Genomic DNA, 21,645 nt, shown 5'->3' with positions numbered 1-21,645 from the left:
CCATTTTAGGAACTGTCCAGAGCAGGAGAAAATCCCCATAGCAAACATATGCTGCTCTGGACAGTTCCTAAAATGGACAGCAGAGGTCAGTAGAGAGCACTGTGGTCATGACATCAGAGGAAATGAGTTTTTTTTTGTGGATTTCTCTTTAGTATACAGCCCCTAAAAAGTACTGGAAGGATTAAGATTTTTTAATAGACGTGATTTACAAATCTGTTTAACTTTCTGGCACCAGTTGATCTAAAAAAAAAAAAAAGTTTTCCACGGGAGTACCACTTTAACCACTTAAGGACAAAGGACGTACCGGTACGTCCTGAGTCCTTTCCCTTTCTATAACGCGTCATAGCAGGTCGGGCCCGGCCTCTAACAACGGCTGTGACCCGGGTAAATAAACCATTTTACCTTTGAAGTCTTGTACGCTGTTTTTATCCTGGGCTGTTCCTTGGAGGGATCCGTCTGAGTGCTTCACCTGTGTTGCCAGGAGCGGCAGCCGTTCTTCGCCCGTTGAAGGGTTATCCCACGCTTTCACCATAGTTGTACTTGGTCGTAGTACAACTATACTCGGTGAGCATTTCTGCTTGTTTTCCATCTCCTCTTTACAATACGTTATCACACTAGGGGCGCTCTCCTTGTCTGTATTTGTTGGTTAGCTCAGGGGGCTGTTCGGGATGTCCGTGGCGAAATCGCGGCATCCCGAACAGCTGTGGGACACGAGGAGGGTCTCCTACCTTGCCTCCTGGTGTCCGATCACCGAATGACTGCTCAGTGCCTGAGATCCAGGCATGAGCAGTTAAGTGGCAGAATCATTGATCACGGATTTCCTATGAGGAACCAGTGATCAATGTAAAAGATCAGTGTGTGCAGTGTTATAGCCCCATATGGGAGCTATAACATTGCAACAAAAAAGTGAAAAAAAGGGTAATAAAGATCATTTAACACTTCCCCTAATAAAAGTTTGAATCACCCCCCTTTTCCCGTATGCGCAAAAAAAATTCCAAAGTCCAAAATAGTGTATTTTTGGTCACTTTTTATATCATGAACAAATGAATGAAAAGCGATCAACAAGTCCAACCAATGCATAAATGGTACTGCTAAAAACTTCAGATCACGGCGCAAAAAATGAGCTCTCATACAGCCCCATATGCAGAAAATTTTTAAAAGTTATAGGGGTCAGAAGATGACAATTTTAAACGTATACATTTTCCTGCATGTAGTTAGGATTTTTTACAGAAGTACGACAAAATCAAACCTATATAAGTAGGGTATCATTTTAATCGTATGGACCTACAGAATTAAGATAAGGTGTAATTTTTACCGAAAAATGTACTGCGTAGAAACAGAAGCCCCCAAAAGTTACAAAATAGCGTTGTTGTTTTTTTTTTCAATTTTTTCCGTTTCGCTGTAGATTTTTGGGTAAAATGACTGATGTCATTACAAAGTAGAATTGGTGGCACAAAAAATAAGCCATCATATGGATTTTAAGGTGCAAAATTAAAAGAGTTATGATTTTTTTTTAAGGTAAGGAGGAAAAAGTGAAAGTGCAAAAATGAAAAAAAAACCTGGTCCTTAAGGGGTTAAAGAGGTTTGTACATTCAGGACACCACTAGAATTGCACATGTAATCAATGTTTAGTACAAGCTAAAGAATATAGGCATCTAATTCACTTAGATAGGAGAAGAGCAGCACATCCAAATAGAATCAATGTCAGGGTGCCCGCAGAGCGAAGTCCAGGTCAAGGACATCCACAATTATAGATAAATGAAGAATCACTGCAGCACTCCCATTCAAAGTGGAAAAAATAGTGTAGCTTTATTCCATGGTGTTTACAAAGGGCGACGTTTCAACTGCCCATGCAGCCTTTATCAAGCAACTTTACAAGTGACCATAGAGTAGTATATATATCCCATAGTGCAATGCAAAACAATTATTGGTAATCAAGTGAAGTACATACATAATGAGAATCAATATACAGTAAATCACATGATATACAGTGCAAATATGTGCAAAAACATCATACAGTGTATATAATAAACCCATGTATCAAAATTACAGTAAATATATGTAAAAACAGTCATTACTGTGCAGGTGTGCAATATCGTAATAAAGTGCAGAGGTGGGGATCTGGGATGGGAACCACGTGTATAAACAAACAATGGCACCGGCCGGCGCCATTCTGTCATCGTAAAGGTGCATAGCAATTTCGCAGTGACCAGGAGAATATGCGTCATATGAGGGCGGAAGTACTGCACAGGCAGGTTCACAAGGGGCATCGCCACCAGGAAACAGCGCACACGCGCAGTGCAGAAAATGAGGACAAAGTGGCCATGTTGTTCAAGGCATAATAGCCCAATAAACAGCATTAACACGCGGTACATATTGTAATATCAGAAAGGGACATATTATTAATGGATCAATAGCGATGTGTTGATGAATAATAAGTAATGTAAACTAAACTTAATGTGACCATAAGTAGCTCACTACACATATGCTGCCACTCATTCAGCACCAATGAAAGCCGCATCTCTCTCCGGGTACCAATTCGGTAAGGATGCATGTACGCACCCTGCAACAGGATTAACCCAGGTACTGATATGCCACATAGCAGCAAGTATCTACTGGGGGGGTACCCGGCCCTAATTATGGGCTTCAATATACAAGGCAATGTGGAACACAACTTAGTGCATGTGTATGAGGACCTAACATACCGTACTTACATACAGTACAATTGATTTGTTCTGTTGCACACAGTATGTTTATATTTGGTTGCACCCCAAACAAAACCAGCAAATTCTCTCATGGCCGGATACCCCCAGTAGATACTAGCAGCGCTGCTATGTGGCATGGCAGTACCTGGGTTAATCCTGTTGCAGGGTGCGTACATGCATCCTTACAGAATTGGTACCCGGAGAGAGATGCGGTTTTCGTTGGTGCTGAATGAGTGGCAGCATATGTGTAGTGAGTTACTTATAGTCACATTAACTTTAGTTTACATTACTTATTATTCATCAACACATCGCTATTGATCCATTAATAATATGTCCCTTTCTGATATTACAATATGCACCGCGCGTTAACGCTGTTTATTGGGCTATTATGCCTTGAACAACATTGCCACTTTGTCCTCATTTTATGCACTGCGCGTGTGCGCTGTTTCCTGGCGGCGATGCCGCTTGTGAACCTACCTGTGCAGTACTTCCGCCCTCATATGACGCACTTCCTCCCGGTCATTGTAAAATTGCTATGCACCTTAAGGTGACCGAATAGTCGGCCGGTGCCATTGTTTGTTTTTACATGTGGTTCCTGTCCCGGACCCCTGCCGCTGCACTTTATTACGATATTGCACACCTGCATGGTAATGACTGTTTTTACATATATTTATTGTCATTTTGATACATCAGTTTATTATATGCTCTGTACTTGAAACTGTATGATGTTTTTGCACATTTTTGCACTGTATATCATGTGCTTTACTGTACTTATGTATGTACTTCACTTGATTACTACTAATTGTTTTGCATTGCACTATGGGATATATATACTACTCTATGGTCACTTGTAAAGTTGCTTGATAAAGGCTGCATGGGCAGCTGAAACGTCGCCCTTTGTATACACCATGGAATAAAGCTACACTATTTTTTCCACTTTGAATGGGAGTGCTGCAGTGATTCTTCATTGATCTAATTCACTTAGCTATTTCTGGAGCAGAGAAAAAAATGCCTGCAGAGTAACAAGTAAGAGGCTCAAATCTCCCTAACCTAACAATATCTAGTAGCATGATTCATCAGTTAAGAAAGAATTTTTCCGTAGATATTAGTAGAGATTAAGTGCAGCCAAGTATAATTTGGTTTATAAAGTCTGGGAGACTGGTACAGAGATGCCAGTAGATAAGAATAAATTGCCTGCAGCTATGAGGTGCTTTGTGAACGTCTTGTTCTCGGGCCTGGCTCTGGACAGGGAAGGCAGATAGGAAATCATTGTAGTAACTGGAGATTTTCCTAGTCTAGATGACGGAAAATATGGATTTTATTAAAGACAGGAGGCGAATATTATGCTTATCTTTCTTTAATTTAGCCCACAGCAGCAAGGGTTAAAACATACAGAAAGTGAAGAAAACTTTTTAGTGTAACCAAACATAGGTGTAAGGTAGTCCAGTATCATCCAATCAGAATAGGGTATAGGTGATAAAGTCCGTTAACACCAACTGTTATCCCTCTTTCTTGTCGCGAGGAGTATAGAAGAAGAACATCAAAAAACTTAAAATGTAAAACTTGAACTTGTAAGTCAGGAAGTAGAGTAACGAGTCGAAATTTTGACCATGTGGAGAGTCAGAAATCTTCCATTTAGGCTGAAATACAGTAGGAAAAAACCGAACAAAGGTAAGTAGGGAGGGTTAAAGGACCCCAAAGCGTATTGATAACCGAAAAAATGGAATAATCCAGACGCCAATCGCTGGCGTCTATAAGATAACGAGAATTCCAATCCGCAACACTGTTCGAAAGACCAGGTAAATATTCTGCCTTGAGGACAATGTTCCTGTCTAGGCAGAAGTGCCAAAATTCTTTGGTGATATCTGCCAGAAGGTTCGATTTTGTACCTCCTAGACGATTGACATATTGCACAGCCAAAATATTGTCCATCCGGAGAAGAATACAACAATCGGATTTCTCTTTGGCAAAACTCTTGAGTGCAAAGAAGCCGGCTAAAAGTTCCAGGCAATTGATATGAAGAGTGGATTCTTGTGAGGACCATTTCCCCCTAGTGGAGAGATGTCCACAACGGGCACCCCAGCCTAGAAGGCTTGCATCCGATTCGATGGAAAAGTTTGGAAATGGATGGAAAATTGCTTTCCCATTCCATGATTCCAGATGATGAAGCCACCAAATCAATTCCTCTCTCGTTTCTGGAGTAAGAGCAATGGAGTCTGAATACCCCAGACCATTCTGAAGGTGTTGGATTTTGAGACTTTGTAAAGCCCTGTAATGTAAAGGGGGTGGAAAAATAGCTTGTATAGAAGCAGCTAAAAGATCCACGATTCTGGCAATGTTCCTCAAAGAAATAAGATTCTTGTTCAGAACTGAATGAATTTCTCTCCGAATTGTTTTTAGTCGTCTCGATGGGAGACTTAATATGTCTAGATTGGTGTTCACCATAAATTCCAAGAACTCTTCTTCCCTTGAAGGGGTCAATATGGATTTTTTGAAATTTATTACAAATCCTAGATCTGTTAGGAGAGAAAGAGTCCAATGAATATGTAGATGAATAAGATGGAGAGATTGAGCCATGATCAGTATATCGTCCAAATAAATGATCAGACGAACACCTCGGCTTCGGAGAAGAGCCACTACTGGTTTCATCAGTTTGGTGAAACACCAAGGAGCCGAAGCTATGCCGAATGGAAGGCAAGTGAATTGCCATATTAGATTCTTCCATGAGAATCAGAGATAAGGTTGGAAGGAGGGATGAATAGGAACTGTAAGATAGGCATCCTTGAGATCTATCTTGATGAGCCAATCTCCATGAAGGAGAAGATCTCTTAAAAGATGAATGCCCTCCATCTTGAAGTGATGATATTTCACATATGCGTTGAGGGATTTTAGATTTATGACTGGTCTGTAACCCCCATCTTTCTTTTTGACCAGAAATAGGTTGCTGAGAAAACCCTGAGAAGGGGAGTCTATGGGAATGATGGCATTTTTTGAATGAAGTTCTTGAATTTCTAGATCTATAAGGATTTGATCTTGATTCGAAAAATGGATAGGGTGAGGAAGATGAGTTTGAAAAGGAGGAGAGAGAAACTCTATCTTATAACCTTTTACCGTATTTAAGATACAAAAGTCTGTGGTGATCATAGACCAAGTCTGGAAAAAATGGGTTAGTCTGCCTCCTAGAGGAATCTGAGAGAGGAAAGAAGGAGAAAAGCTTACCTGAAGAGGGTCTGGTCTTATGAAATCCTCTGGAGCCTCTGGTCCGCCATGACCTTCCACAATAGGGGAAGAAGGGGTTCGAAGAATACGTCCCTGAAGTGTATGATCCTGATGGTACAGCGGGTTTGGATGAAGGGGGGCCTCTAAACTGTTGTCTATCTTGAGTATTGCGGCTGGGAAAGCGACCCCTGCCTTTCCCAGCCCTAGAGAAAACCTTGGATTGAAAAACTTTTTTAATAGAGCTCTGAGCCTTATCAAGGCTTGAAAATAATCCTACGTATTTGTTGAGTTCTTTAATAAAAGAATCACCAAAAAGTTATCCGTCTTTAGAGGGTCCCGGCTCTTGTGGGGCCAAATGAGTAAGTTGGGGATCCAGTTTTAATAAAATGGATCGCCTTCTTTCAGATGATAAAGCCGAATTGGCATTACCAAAAAAGCATAATGCCCTTTGGATCCATCCATGGAGGATATGGGGATCAATGGGTGTATTAGAAGAAAGAGCTTCCTCAGAGAGGGTCATGATTTTTGTCAATGGACCCAAAATATCAATAAGTTTGTCTTGGCAGGATTTTAGAGACCAATCCAAACCTTTCTTCGGATTCTTCCCTGATTTGGCTAAAAATTTAACCAAAGTTAGGTCAATGTCAGGGGTCGAGGTCGTAATGTTGGGGAGGGAAGGTCTGGGACATTCCGCTCTTAATTTGCTTCTATCCTTTTTATCTAAAGGTTTTTTAAAACAAGATTGAACGTATTTAGCCACATTAGGGTGTGGCACCCAATCCGCTGAACCGGGATGCGTGACATGAATTGGATTGAAGTACGGATTGCCGGTACTATCCAATATAGTCTCCTCATTAGTGTCTTGTACAGACACAGCCTCATTTTCACCGGAATGAGATACCTCCTCGTATTGAGAGTCATGGTCCTCCGAAGAGGAGTCAGTGTCAGTATTTGAGGTCTGTCTGGAATCAACATATGAGTCAGGTTTTTGTCTATAGGAGGATTTTGATGACCGTTTTGTAGAAACTTCCTCACGGACTGAGGGTTTGTGATGGGAAGATCTGCCATCAATTTTTTTTACCGCATTTATTATGGCGGTTGTCATTAACTTTTTTAACGTGACCCTTAGCCATCTTTTTAGGTTGAGGAGAGGAAGGGTCGTCATGACAGTGACGTCTCTTTTTTGAGGCTTTTTTGGGTTTGAAACCCTTGACCATTTGAGAGGTTGATTCCTCCGCTGACCAAAAGAGATCAGAAGGAATAGAAGGATCTTGGCGAATAGGAATCGCCTTGGAGACTGCAAGAGATACAGATTTGGAAATAGATTTAGAAATAATATTTTGTACATATTCCTCATTTATAAATGTATATTCTCTCACATCAGTAGGAGCAACAATATTCTCCTCAGTAGTCATACTTGTGGGGACTAGTATGCAAGGGTTAATATACTTGAGGAGAAAAGAATAAAATATATATATATATATATATCTAAAGAATATATATTAATGAAATTATTAGCACTGTAGTGTTGAAAATATAAGAAGCGTATAGAAAAATACACTGTATTTAAATTTCCAATAAATAATGAAGGGAGAAACACTGTAATTGCGTCCGTGACAGGAGATGATCGATTGTGAGGTAATGGAGCGGGAAAAAACAGCTGAGAACCAGCTGCGCCGCAACTCTCGCGATAAGTGAGAGGACAGGAAGAAGAACTGTACCGCGCATGCACGCAACGTTAAAATGGCCAACGCGACAATAAGAAGTGCGTCACAAGCTGAAGAGGGTACGGAGCGAGAGGAGAATAAGAGAGGACGTCGGAAGGGATCGGGTGACTAAACGAGGATAAAGGAAACAATCGGTAAGTATATAAAGAAGAATGGAGGCGTATTAGTCTTAAGATGTGTAGAACCAGAAACTATGATATTAATCACAAAAGGGATATGAATAAGTACGGCATAATGGTAGAAATCATCATGAGATAATGATTATCTACATCATGGACAACCAAAATGAATGATAATAATAGGGGAATAAAGAAACTAGTGTAAATTAGGAAAATAAATATATATGAATATCGGAAAATTATGCGGAAATCATGAAAATGAATAACATTTAAATATATTAAAATAATGATAAATGCAGTGAAAAATTATTTTTGTACTTATCTTAGCTGTGAGCAGCAAGAAAGAGGGATAAAAATTGGTGTTAACGGACTTTATCACCTATACCCTATTCTGATTGGATGATACTGGACTACCTTACACCTATATTTGGTTACACTAAAAAGTTTTCTTCACTTTCTGTATGTTTTAACCCTTGCTGCTGTGGGCTAAATTAAAGAAAGATAAGCATAATATGAGCCTCCGTCTTTCAATAAAATTACTGTTTAGAAGACAATATTTGTTTTACTCCACTACTGTCCAACTGTCCCGCCATGACTGTAGACATTTCATACTGTTTACTGGTTGTCTCACTCTCTGCCTTCTTGTGTGGATGGAACATTTTATTTCACAGTATGAACCACTATCATTTTAGGTCTCGCCCATCTGGAATCTGTCAGACCCAGCAAATTGCCACCATGTCCTAGTGATGCCATTTGCACTTTGCTTTCTTTAGGTTTAACACTGAGACTACCGGGAAGGGTATATGTAGTATATGATGTAATTTTTTGCTTGTAGTGTTTTGTCAGAATTCCTCCCAGGTCTTTGGATTTGTATTGCATGTACAATGGTCCCTCAAGTTCCAATATTAATTGGTTCCAGGACGACCATTGTATGGTGAGACCATATTTCTTTGGCGAGTGGTTCTGAAGCCCAAAAATGTCATTTAAAAATAGGTTAGGGTGAGGATTAAAGAAAAATAAGAAAATAACTAATACAGATAAAGAAAAGCCTTCCATATAAAAGTAAGAAAGAGCTGCTGAAAGATGTACATCACTGTAAAGGGTCTTGCAAAGTACACACACAGTGTCCAAAAAACATAAAACGGAGCCGCCCTGACCTGGTGTCCAAAGGGGACACTAACCCTGGCACAGGTAAAGAGTTGTACAGAACATGTAGTACCTCCCTGTACTGTAGGGGGCGCTACCAGGCAGCCAGTCAGTGCATGCATTAAAGTAGTACAGTAATAATGTTTTACTAGTGTAATGCCCAATCTGATTGGTCAGCTCTTCCAGCCATTGAGAGCCATTTTTTCGCAGATCCGCACTCTGCAGGGCTGTCTGTAGCGCTGTATGTTAAGTATGGTTTCAAGTTACAATGGTCCAGAAAAGACCATTGTAAGCTGAAAATATTGTAGCTGAGGACATTTTAAGTTGAGGAACAACTGTACTAATTTACCTAGACAAATAATTGGAAGACTGGATGGAACATGTCAGAGATGCATGTTGGCAATGATACTTAGTGCTCACATATAACAATTATGAACCATGTTTTTGATAAGGCAATATAGAGGAATGCATTGTGTTTTAATTATGTATGATTATGTATCATCTAAACCATCAACATTACCTTTGTCTAGAAATTGCCTTTTGTCCGAACAATCATGATGTTCATATTTATAAAAAGGATGGAGATAAATGGACAAAAATTCAAGAACTTAAAGAACACAATGGGCAAGTCACCGGTAAGAAATGTTTCTTTTTCTTTGTGTAGCATCTATTTTGTGTTCTAAAACAAAAATGGCAAAAAGAAAGCATACACAATTTAAGTGGTTAAAAAAATAAGTATTGAATCAGCACTGCTGCCTCGATGCTCTCACATGACTTGAGGCAGCATAAATGTTGGTAGGGGTTTACTGGGTTCACATGAATATTACGTATAGCTTGTAGTTTATAGTGACAGCTCCACTTTAAACCATTAGGTTATAGTGTTAAATTTTTAATATACAACATAGGTCTGCTGTCCTGTTCAAGTTGTCTGTGATCATATTCATATTACTAGTATAATAACTAGGTAATAGTAGCTAGACACATCAGTTTGGACTTTTCATGCCATGACTCCTGCACTTTACCCTAGGTATTGACTGGGCTCCCGAGAGTAATCGTATTGTGACATGTGGCACTGATAGAAATGCTTATGTCTGGACTCTGAGAAACAACACATGGAAACCAACACTTGTCATCCTCAGGATAAACCGTGCTGCCCGATGTGTGAAGTGGTCCCCAAAAGAAAACAAGTTTGCAGTGGGCAGTGGTTCCAGACTCATCTCAATCTGTTATTTTGAGCAAGAAAATGACTGGTAAATATTATTTAATTCTTTACTGAGGCTGGAAATGGTCTTCTGATATTTTAACACCAGGCACCCCATCAATCAGCTGTTCAGCGGAGCTGCAGATCCAACATATTCACAATGAATGGGAGTTGCAGTAGCCTTGTGTCACCACTACACAATCAGTGGAGCCATCTGCCTCCACCTTTACTAGTAAGAATATGTCCTGTCTGATAGTACTCATCTGTGCTCTCTCCTGACTGATAGTACTCCTCTGTGATCTCTCCTGTCTGATAGTACTCCTCTGTGCTCTCTCCTGTCTGATAGCACTCCTCTGTGCTTTCTCCTGTCTGATAGTACTCCTCTGTGCTTTCTCCTGTCTGATTGGACTCCTCTGTGCTCTCTCCTGTCTAATAGGACTCCTCTGTGCTCTCTCCTGTCTGATAGGACTCCTCTGTGCTCTCTCCTGTCTGATAGCACTCCTCTGTGCTCTCTACCGTCTCATAGCACTCCTCTGTGTTCTCTCCTGTCTGATAGGACTCCTCTGTGCTCTCTCCTGTCTCTCTCCTGTTTCTCTTGTCCAATGTGTAGAGACCTCTCAATGTAGGTGCAAAAAGGATGGTATTGCGGCACTCACCCGTGTAGTAAGTACTATCAGACAGACCGAAGCGATCATTAAAAGTAATAAACAATAAGAAGTAATTTAATAAAAGATACAAGAGCTACAGGACTACGCATTTCAAGGGGTGGGACCCCTCTTTTTCAGGTCCATGGCTCTTCTGAAAAAGCTGACTGGTGAAGGTGCTGGGTGTCAGCACCCTGCCATTCAGACACTGGCCTAACCTGTGGCCAGGCCATCAATATAAAAAGAAATGTAATCCCATTTAAATAGTTTTTTTTTGCCACCTCATATATAATGAGAAACACTTGAATACTCCAAATATTACTGACCCTCGTTCTACTCTATTGATTCACATGACTTTTGTAAGGCTTTTAAAAAGTTTAGTTTTTGTATGCCAAAATTAAATTATGTGGCTTTCTAATATGCTTACTGCCAGGAAATGGAAAAAAAATTATTGTTTTCTTCAAGAGGCTAAAAACATTATCCTTGTTATTTCCAACCTACTCAAAATAAAATAATGCCTGTAAAGGCTACAGAATACTGCAGGACTGTTTACACTAGCGGTTCTATTGGAAATTGTACTTATTGCCATATTTCCCATATTCTGTACAGATACCTGTGCAGTATAGCTCAGAAGAAAATCACACATTTCCTTTTTATATACTGTAAATCATGGCTTATAAAATCATGGCTTTGTCCAAGTTGTAGCACAGGCATGGACAAAGTCCAGTGAGTGAGGGTGGGCTAGTACTCCTCTGCGCTCTCTCCTGTCTGATAGCACTCCTCTGTGCTCTCTCCTGTCTGATAGCACTCCTCTGTGCTCTCTCCTGTCTGATAGCATTCCTCTGTGCTCTCTCCTGTCTGATAGTACTACTCTGTGCTCTCTTCTGTCCGATAGAACTCCTTTGTGCTCTCTCCTGTCTGATAGCACTCCTCTGTGCTCTCTTCTGTCTGATAGGACTCTTCTGTGCTCTCTCCTGTCTGATAGTATTCCTCTGTGATCTCTCCTGTCTGATAGTACTCCTCTGTGCTCTCTCCTGTCTGATAGTACTCTTTTGTACTCTCTACTGTGTGATAGTACTCCTCTGTGCTCTGTCCCATCTGATAGTACTCCTATGTGCTCTCTCCTGTCTGATAGTACTCCTCTGTGCTCTCTCCTGTCTGATAGCACTCCGCTGTGCTCTCTCCTGTCTGATAGTACTCCTCTGTGATCTCTCCTGTCTGATAGTACTCCTCTGTTCTCTCTCCTGTCTGATAGTACTCCTCTGTGCTCTCTCCTGTCTGATAGCACTCCTCTGTGCTCTCTCCTGTCCGATAGCACTCCTCTGTGCTCTCTCCTGTCTGATAGGACTCCTCTGTGCTCTCTCCTTTCTGATAGCACTCCTCTGTGCTCTCTCCCGTCTGATAGTACTCCTCTGTGCTCTCTCCTGTCTGATAATACTCCTCTGTGCTCTCTCCTGTCTGATAGCATTCCTCTGTGCTCTCTCCTGTCTGATAGTACTCATCTGTGCTCTCTCCTGTCTGATAGCACTCCTCTGAGCTCTCTCCTGTCTGATTGGACTCCTCTGTGCTCTCTCCTGTATGATAGCATTCCTCGGTGCTCTGTCCTGTCTGATACCACTCCTCTGTGCTCTCTCCCATCTGATAGTACTCCTCTGTGCTCTCTCCTCTCTGATAGTACTCCTCTGTGCTCTCTCCTGTCTGATAGCACTCCTCTGTGCTCTCTCCTGTCTGATAGCACTCCTCTGTGCTCTCTCCTGTCTGATAGCACTCCTCTGTGCTCTCTCCTGTCTGATAGCACTCCTCTGTGCTCTCTCCTGTCTGATAGTACTCCTCTGTGATCTCTCCTGTCTGATAGTACTCCTCTGTGCTCTCTCCTGTCTGATAGTACTCCTCTGTGCTCTCTCCTGTCTGATAGCACTCCTCTGTGCTCTCTCCTGTCTGATAGCACTCCTTTGTGCTCTCTCCTGTCTGATAGGACTCCTCTGTGCTCTCTCCTGTCTGATAGTACTCCTCTGTGCTCTCTCCCATCTGATAGTACTCCTCTGTGCTCTCTCCTCTCTGATAGTAATCCTCTGTGCTCTCTCCTATCTGATAGCACTGCTCTGTGCTCTCTCCTGTCTGATAGCACTCCTCTGTGTTCTCTCCTGTCTGATAGCACTCCTCTGTGCTCTCTCCTGTCTGATAGCACTCCTCTGTGCTCTCTCCCATCTGATAGGACTCCTCTGTGCTCTCTCCTCTCTAATAGTACTCCTCTGTGCTCACTCCTGTCTGATAGTACTCCTATGTGCTTCCTCCTGTCCGATATCACTCCTCTGTGCTCTCTCCTTTCTGATAGCACTCCTCTGTGCTCTTTCCCGTCTGATAGTACTCCTCTGTGCTCTCTCCCATCTGATAGTACTCCTCTGGGCTCTCTCCTGTCTGATAGCACTCCTCTGAGTTCTCTCCTGTCTGATAGGACTCCTCTGTGCTCTCTCCTGTCTGATAGCACTCCTCTGTGCTCTCTCCCGTCTAATAGTACTCCTCTGTGCTCTCTCCTGTCTGATAGTAATCCTCTGTGCTCTCTCCTATCTGATAGCACTCCTCTGTGCTCTCTCCTATCTGATAGCACTCCTCTGTGCTCTCTCCAGTCTGATAGGACTCCTCTGTGCTCTCTCCTGTCTGATAGCACTCCTCTGTGCTCTCTCCCGTCTGATAGGACTCCTCTGTGCTCTCTCCTCTCTGATAGTACTCCTCTGTGCTCTCTCCTGTCTGATAGCACTCCTATGTGCTTTCTCCTGTCCGATAGCACTCCTCTGTGCTCTCTCCTGTCTGATAGCACTTCTCTGTGATTTTCCTCTGTGCTTTCTCTTGTGGAATGTGTAGAGACCTCTCCACGTAGGGGCAAAAAGGATGGTATTGCGGTGCTCACCCGTGTAGTAAGTACTATCGGATAGGCCGAAGCGATCAATAAAAGTTATAAACAATAAGAAGTAATTTAATAAAAGATACAAGTGCTACAAGACTACACATTTCAAAGGGTGGGACCCCTTCTTTCTCAGGTCCAAGGACTGTCCTGTCTGATAGTACTCCTCTGTGTTCTCTCCTGTCTGATAGCACTCCTCTGTGCTCTCTCCTATCTGATAGCACTCCTTTGTGCTCTCTCCTATCTGATAGCACTCCTCTGTGCTCTCTCCTGTCTGATAGCACTCCTCTGTGCTCTCTCCTGTCTGATAGGACTCCTCTGTGCTCTATCCTGTCCTATCAGACAGGAGAGAGCCCAGAGGAGTGCTAGCCCACCCTGACTTACTGGACTTTGCCCATGCCTGTGCTTCAGCTTGGACAAAGCCATGATTTTAGAAGCCATGATTTCTGTAAAAAGGAAATACAATTTTCTTATGAAGTATATTAGAAAGGTTAATGTTTTGCCAAGATGTACAACATAGAAAAAGTTTTTGAATCTGAACTTCTTTGTTCACATTTTCGTGTTTGGCCGAGGGCTCAGCTGATGCATGTTCCCTAATAGGTGGTGAGCGGAACTGGTGTCTTGCACAAACTGACAGTGCTTATGTAACATTGATGTGAGAGACATGTTCATGCAAAAAGTATTCTTGGAGTACAAGGTATTATGTAACTTTATGTATTCTTTATCATAGGTGGGTCTGCAAACATATCAAGAAGCCCATCCGTTCCACTGTGCTAAGCTTGGACTGGCATCCAAACAATGTCCTTCTTGCTGCTGGCTCCAGTGATTTTAAGAGCAGGTACCAAGTTTAGCCCGGGCTGGAGTCACTAATAATTTTTCAAATTCAATATGCAGATTTTTGGTAATGTTTTAATATCTTTAAGTAATAAAAATGTTTCCTATATATGCCTGAGCAAGATGACAGAACTTTCTGCTCACGGTCAGGTGTGCATCTCCCCTCCAACTGTTAGGAAGATTTGTAGTCCATAAGAGCTTTGGACCAGTATAGCCATTTTGAATTTCAAAAGCAAAAGAGAGAATTATTGTTGTGTAGAAATATATATATATATATATATATATATATATATATATATATATATATAGAGAGAGAGAGAGAGTTCATACAAACAATGCTACAATAGATGTATTATTCCCTCCATCCTGTAAAAAATACAATTATGTTAAAGAGATTGTCTTACAAAGACAGCTTCTTTTTTAAGCACTCGGTCCAATAAGGGAGACCCCAACTTGAATACTCAAAGATAACAAAGTAGCGGCACTCATCATTTACTATCAATTTTTATCTTTATTTTAAAATGTTCTCACTACAGTGGGGGGTAAAACATATGCAGTTGTGTCTTGGGGCAACATAAATATTCTTACTCCTTGTACTGGCAATGACAAACTTTCAAAAATACATGGAGGTGTGGACAGAAGAAGAGGTCAACCAAATACGTACAATAGACAACGGGTCAAAAACACTGATGAACCAAATTAACTTTCAAAATCACAATAGAGCAGAGTCACTAATGGGACCCACTTTGATTTAGCAATGTGAACCAAAACCTAGTCCATGCAGTTTGAGGGAAGAGTTTAGGGTTTTTCACATCCCAGTCTCTCCAGTATAGATACACAATACAAGCACCTACCCACGTCATGTTTCCTTTCTTTTTGTTTAAAACCAGCCTGGCATACAGGGGATTGCTACAGTCTAGAGTCTAAACTCTGCACTTTGCTATGGCTAATAGAAGGGGGTCCCAAATGTTGTATGCACTTGTAAGGTATAGGAAAATAGGGAAAGGCGCAGTCTTAAATAACCCCTTTAAATAATGAATAGTGATTACATTTTTACTGTGCAGTCAAAAATACATGCCTGTATTTGTTGTACAAATAGTTAACTATCTTTAAAGCATTAGAATAGTTGCAATGATTATTTGAGATTAAAATATTAAGATTTTTGGTTAAAAAATTAAGAGTTTTGGTCACATATCGAAATCTCCTCAACAGGATTTTTTCATCATATATTAAAGAGGTAGAAGAACGTCCAGCCCCTACCCCATGGGGTTCCAAAATGCCTTTTGGTGAATTGATGTTTGAGTCCAGCAGCAGCTGTGGTTGGGTCCATAGTGTGTGCTTCTCCAACAGTGGGGACCGTATGGCCTGGGTGAGCCATGACAGTACCATTTGTATTGTTGATGCTACAAAGAAGATGAGGTAAGAATATAGTTACATAGTTTATACGGCTAATAAAAACATGGATGGACGGGCCAAAAATCCAGCAACTTATTGCTTGTGGAAGGACAACTTAAGCTTGTGCAAGGACCCAAAATGTTTGACAAAAATTAGACAATTTAAAGCCAATGCTACCAACTGCTAACCATGGGTACAGCATGTAAACTTCATAAAAGTTAAGCTAAATCATTATTGTGACATTTTAAAGTCTAGAAATATAGTTCTGTTCTAAATGACCTAAGAGATGGAATCTGTACTGAGCTTTATACAGTACGTCTGACTAGGATTAGATGTGTAATATGCTTCTATTACCTCTGTGCTCCATTTATTCACACAAACCCCAAATTTATCTATAAACAGAAAAGTCTAGATAGGAAATAAAGCCATCAGTAAGTAAATTACCAGTCATTTAGCAAGTCTAGATCAGTCAGGTAATGAAAAAATAATAATTAAACTTTGAGTTATTAATTAATAATTATTTCCTCCTGCTAATGCTGGAATCCTTAAAGAGGTACTCCACTGGCCAGCATGGAACGAAATGTTCCGAACACTGGTTTCACGCTGTGGGGGTCGGCCACGCCCATCGTGACGTCATGGCCAAGCCCCCTCAATGCAAGTCTATGGGAGGGGGCGTGACAGCCATCACACCCCCTCCCATTGACTCGCATTGAGGGGGCGTGGCCTTGACATCACGAGGGGCATGGCCAACCCCCCGCAGCACGAAAACAGCATTCGGAACATTTATTTCCACGTTTCCCAGTGGAGTACCCCTTTAACACCATATATAATATCTGTACAGTACTGATTATGGAAGCCACAAGAACCCCAGAACATAATCTGCAGTAGAATTGTGCTTGCAAATAAACATTATGCCTGACTGTGCACAGTATAACATGGACTGTCCTGAATGCAAAATGTTAAGACTGTATTAGTTAAATGCACACATGACCAAAATGCTGTATAGTTTTTGAGTAGTTTCCCAGACCTTAATCTATTTTGTCTTTGTTTATTTTTTTCAGGGTCACTACTCTCATAACAGATACTTTACCTCTGCTGTGTGTAACTTTTATCACTGAAAATAGTTTAGTGGCTGCTGTAAGTACACATAATCTTTTCGATCACCCCAAAAATAGTAGCCATGTGGTAGCCCTACAACCAGGGATGTATTTGCCATTAGGCACCCGTGGGCTTGTGCCTAGGGCAGCAATGTTGAGGGGGGCAGCACTTCAGTGAGTAACAAAAATACTTTTGATGTAGCTTCTGCCAAAATGCTGTGTCCTGGAGAAGAAAAATCAATTCCCTACCTTTGGTTGAATCCATATGGGTCAGAACTACTGTGCATTTACCTGCAGCGTGCTTGTTAAGATGTTGATGAGATGCTCTGTGAATCTGTAACAAAATCTGCATGCAATACGAGTGCTTTTTGCTGCATATTTGTGACAGATATGGCTGAAAACATTCTGACGCTTGTGGTATCACATTGGTGGGGTGTATTCAATCTGAGTGCCTAGGGCAACACGACCTATGAATATAGACCGGCCTACAACACATTGTTGACCACTCTCGTGGTTTTATACTGTATCATATAGTTTTTTTTTTTTTTTTTTTTTGTAAAGACAATTTCATTCTCAAGTGATATACAAATTTATTGTTATAATATATACCACATATAGTTACCCTTTATTCCACTTTAAAGGGAAACTGACAGTAGGGTTGCCCGCACTAACCTGAATATACAGGTAGATTTGTACAGGGTGAAAACTGGTGAAGCTGTTCAGGAGGAATCCATCTTCTGGCTAATATGGTAATTTCGGCTTCTGCTATAATATGCGCATTGGTTTCTTCTGTCCACTCTAGCGGATGTTTTCACTCCTGTTATGTCGGGAGAGTGAAGCGGGGATTCATATTTATAACAGGATCGGTGATATCATCCAGAGCGGGCGGGAGAAAGTATTGCTCTTACTACAGCAGCCGCCTTCATTGCAGATAAGAAGAAAATACCATACTGGCAACAAGATTAAGATCTCCTAAACTGCTGCATCGTTTTTTTTGTCTGGTAAGAATTGTTAGAAACAGGGTCACATGCACTATCTACCTGTGTATTCAGTTTAGTGCGGGTGAACCTGCTTTCAGTGTCTCTTTAGAGAGAAATGTAACTGTATAATATTCACTTTAGCATATTTTGTTTTCTTTATTTAAAATGGGGAACATTTGGGAGTATTAACAAATTCCGCCTAGTTGCTATCCACTCCAGGCAAACACTGAAGATACAGGAGCAAAAAGGGATTTTAAAGGGGGGGGGGGGGGTTGTTCCAAACATGTTGGTGACCACTGTGAGACAGTAAAATATCCCTGTCTGATATATGCACTGTCCAGGAATTTAAGGACAGTTATTAAGTTTGGTTATTGCCTAATATCCCTAAAGGTCTAGGGTGGCTTAGGGGTTAACAGTCTTGGTGGTTTAGGGTGGTGCAGGGTTGAATGAAGGAGGAAACTGTTCTTAAAACTTAAAGGGTTACTCTGCTCCCCAGCGTCCGGAACATTGAGTTCCTGAACACTGTGTACGGGTTTCCGTGTTAACGCCCGCCCCCTCATGACCTCACGGCCTGCCCCCTCAATGAAAGTCTATGGGAAGGGGGTGCAACGCCCGTCACGCCCCCTCCGATAGACTTGCATTGAGGGGGCGGGATGTGACATCACACGACGGGGCGTGAAGTCACGAGGGGGCGGGCATGAACACGGAAGCCCATACACAGCATTCAGGAACTCAATGTTTCGGACAATGGGGAGCGGAGTAACCCTTTAAAGTTTTATGAAAAAGGACTGTAGTGGAACACTGTGCACGATAGTAATTTTTTGAAAATTACTTCACTTTTAAATTTGGTTCCAAATTACCTTAAAGGGAAACTGATAGCCTGTTCAACCCTACTAAATCCAATACACTGAGTTATAGTGCAGGTGAACAGCATAAACGAGGGGGCACATAATTCGGTCCAGCACATTAAAAGTTATGCCTCGTTTTTATGATGTTTATCTGTACTATAACCCTTTGTATTGGATTTAGTAGGGGTGAACAGGCTATCAGTTACCCTTTAAGGTAATATGGAACCAAATTTAAAATTAAGTAATTTTCAAAAAAATTACTATCGTGCACAGTGTTCCACTATAGTCCTTTTTCATAAAACTTTAAAGGTACACTTTAAAAGGTTACTCCGCTCCCCAGTTTCCGGAACATTGAGTTCCTGAATGTTGTGTACGGGCTTCCGTGTTCACACCCGTCCCCTCGTGACTTCATGCCCCATCATGTGACGTCCTGTGCCGCCCATGTGTGTGTGTGTGTGTGCACAGGCTCTCATAATGGGGAAATAAAAATGTTTCTTCATGTAACTCAGCTTACCAGTCCTGGGGCAATGTCCATGACCTCTCCAGAAACCTATATAAGAAATGACTTATGCATGCACAAATTCTAGGAATTGTTGCAGCCAGGAAAAGGCCTACATAACCAGCTAAGCATCTCTCACAGGTTTACCTGAGATCGTGAGAAGCTCTGATATAGGGAATTCAGTTATTAGTAAGCTCATTCATAAAACCTTTGTGGGCTCTGTGGCAAGTTTATGTCTGCAAAATGTCAAAATGGTACATTAACATATCTGTGCACAGAGCTACATAGGCCTCAATTTCAGTCACATGAACGTAACCTCCAGCTAGTCTAGCACCTTTGCCCTTACCTAGATCAAAGTCACTAAGATTACAGGATTTTTCCAGTCTGATGCAATTTCACATTGAAACTGATCCAAAGAAAATTTGTTCGGCAGAGGTGCACCACCCAGTAAAACCAGTGAACAGAGCCTGAAACACAAGGCTTCATTTATTTTGTAGCGTTTTAGGTGGGCAACTGCAGGTCACCTCCCATTGAAGCAAATTGCAATAACTCAGTGCAGCCACCACACAATTAATGGAGATTTCTGCTTCTGGCTCAATTAACTGTGTAGTGCGGGTGCTGCGGCTCTACCAAATAGGTGATTGGCGGGGTGGTTGTCAGCACCCTACTAATCAAATATTGATGGTGTATCTTGAAGATATGCCATCAGTTAGTTTTAACTAGAAAACCCATTTAAGGTCATATGTATATTTTCATGCATTGTAAGGATTGTTATACAACTAAATATTACATTTCTTACATAAACATAATTTTTTTACTAAAATAATTTTAAATATATGCCATATCATGTGTATTATACATTTTTATCACAGGAATTAAAAAGATCACAGGGGACACCATAACAAGATTTTAAAGAAAAACTGTCAGCCTGTTCACACACACTAAACCCAATACATTGGGTTATAGTGTGGGTGAACCGGAGTCCAATGAGTGGTCACTGACTAAAAAATTTACCTTAGGTCTGAAAATGTGTCACACCAAAGATACGCTGCTATATTCTGTGAATTGCGCGCTAAAGGTGGGCCCCACCGGCTCAATTTACATATTTATTGTCTGTGACTCCACATTCTAGGGACGTGGAGTCACTGGTCACGTGAGTATATGCACTGACTGAGCTCTCACGTGACCAGCAACTCCACATTACTAGGACTTGGTGTCACAGACAATAAATATGTAAATTGAGCTGGTGGGGCCCGCCTTTAGCGTGCAATTCACAGAATATAGCAGTGGATCTTCAGGGGGAACATATCTCCGGACCTAAGTATTTACGTATTTTAGTTAGTGAACCCTCATCAGATGACCGTATTTCTTTAAACATTGGCACTGCAAAGTGACACCATGACCTCAGTTATTTTCTATGATGTCACATAGACTTTTACCTCTATAATATGCCATTGCAGGGTCATGACTGCTATCCTATCTTGTATACATACAATGAAGCCCAGGGGACCCTGAGCTTTGGAGGAAAAATGGATGTTCCTAAACAAAGTTCAACAAGAGGGATGACTGCTAGAGAAAGGTTTCAGAATCTGGACAAGAAGGCTAGCTCTGAAACCAATAGCTGTGCCATGGAATCCTTACACAAAAACAGCATCAGGTAAGCAATGACTAAGACAATATCATTCTTGTCACACACCTGGATGTAGGCTTTCACGAAGCTGGAAGTGGATCCTCCACCTGTGTGGCAGATGACTCGGACCGTATTAGGGAGCTGAGTCTAAGGTGCCGCTGGTCTTCACCAGAGCCCGCCGCAAGGTAGGATGGGCTTGTTGCGGCAGGCGACACCCAGGTCGCTACCCCCCGACACGGCTCAACCACACAGGTAATTGGGAAAGGCGAGGTACTGAAAGATAAGTCTGTAGCGTAGTCAACATAGCAGAAGGTCTAGGCAGGCGGCAAAGGTTCGTAGTCAAAAAAACGTAGCAGGAAGGTCTGGATACACGGGAATGGCAAAACAGGCTTTCTCTCAGCCAAATGGCACTGAAGATCCGGCAGAGAAGTGTGGGAGGTGCAGGGACTTATAGAATAGTGTCAGGTGTTTCAGATAATTATGGGCGTACTGGCCCTTTAAATTTCAGAGCTCTGGCATGCGCACGCCCTAGGAGACAGGGATGCACATGCCGGAGCTGCGAGGCAGAAGCAGAAAAAGCAGAGGAGCGGGGTTGGCTGGGATTCGCATGCGGGCACATCCCGCGATGCGAATCCCAGCCCCGCCGGCAGCAGGAGAGAGGGGGACAGTGAGCTCACGGCCAGTGGAAGTGGCCGGAGC

At 41.8% G+C, this 21,645-nt stretch overlaps 1 protein-coding gene across 1 annotated transcript in view; it reads left to right on the top strand.

The window, feature by feature from the left end:
* ARPC1B (actin related protein 2/3 complex subunit 1B) overlaps positions 1 to 21,645 on the top strand; it is a 127,124-nt gene that overhangs the window by 90,587 nt on the left and 14,892 nt on the right. Inside the window, exons 4-9 of the mRNA XM_056535433.1 lie at positions 9,447 to 9,551; positions 9,944 to 10,166; positions 14,394 to 14,501; positions 15,710 to 15,916; positions 16,954 to 17,029; positions 20,777 to 20,973. Of these exons, the coding sequence (XP_056391408.1) occupies positions 9,447 to 9,551; positions 9,944 to 10,166; positions 14,394 to 14,501; positions 15,710 to 15,916; positions 16,954 to 17,029; positions 20,777 to 20,973 (916 nt within the window). The remainder of the gene's footprint in view (positions 1 to 9,446; positions 9,552 to 9,943; positions 10,167 to 14,393; positions 14,502 to 15,709; positions 15,917 to 16,953; positions 17,030 to 20,776; positions 20,974 to 21,645) is intronic.

Source organism: Hyla sarda, chromosome 8 (assembly GCF_029499605.1).
Source record: "Hyla sarda isolate aHylSar1 chromosome 8, aHylSar1.hap1, whole genome shotgun sequence".
Classification (NCBI taxonomy): domain Eukaryota; kingdom Metazoa; phylum Chordata; class Amphibia; order Anura; family Hylidae; genus Hyla; species Hyla sarda.
Note: the sequence above shows the minus strand (reverse complement) of the source record. Positions and strands in the feature narration are given on the sequence as shown.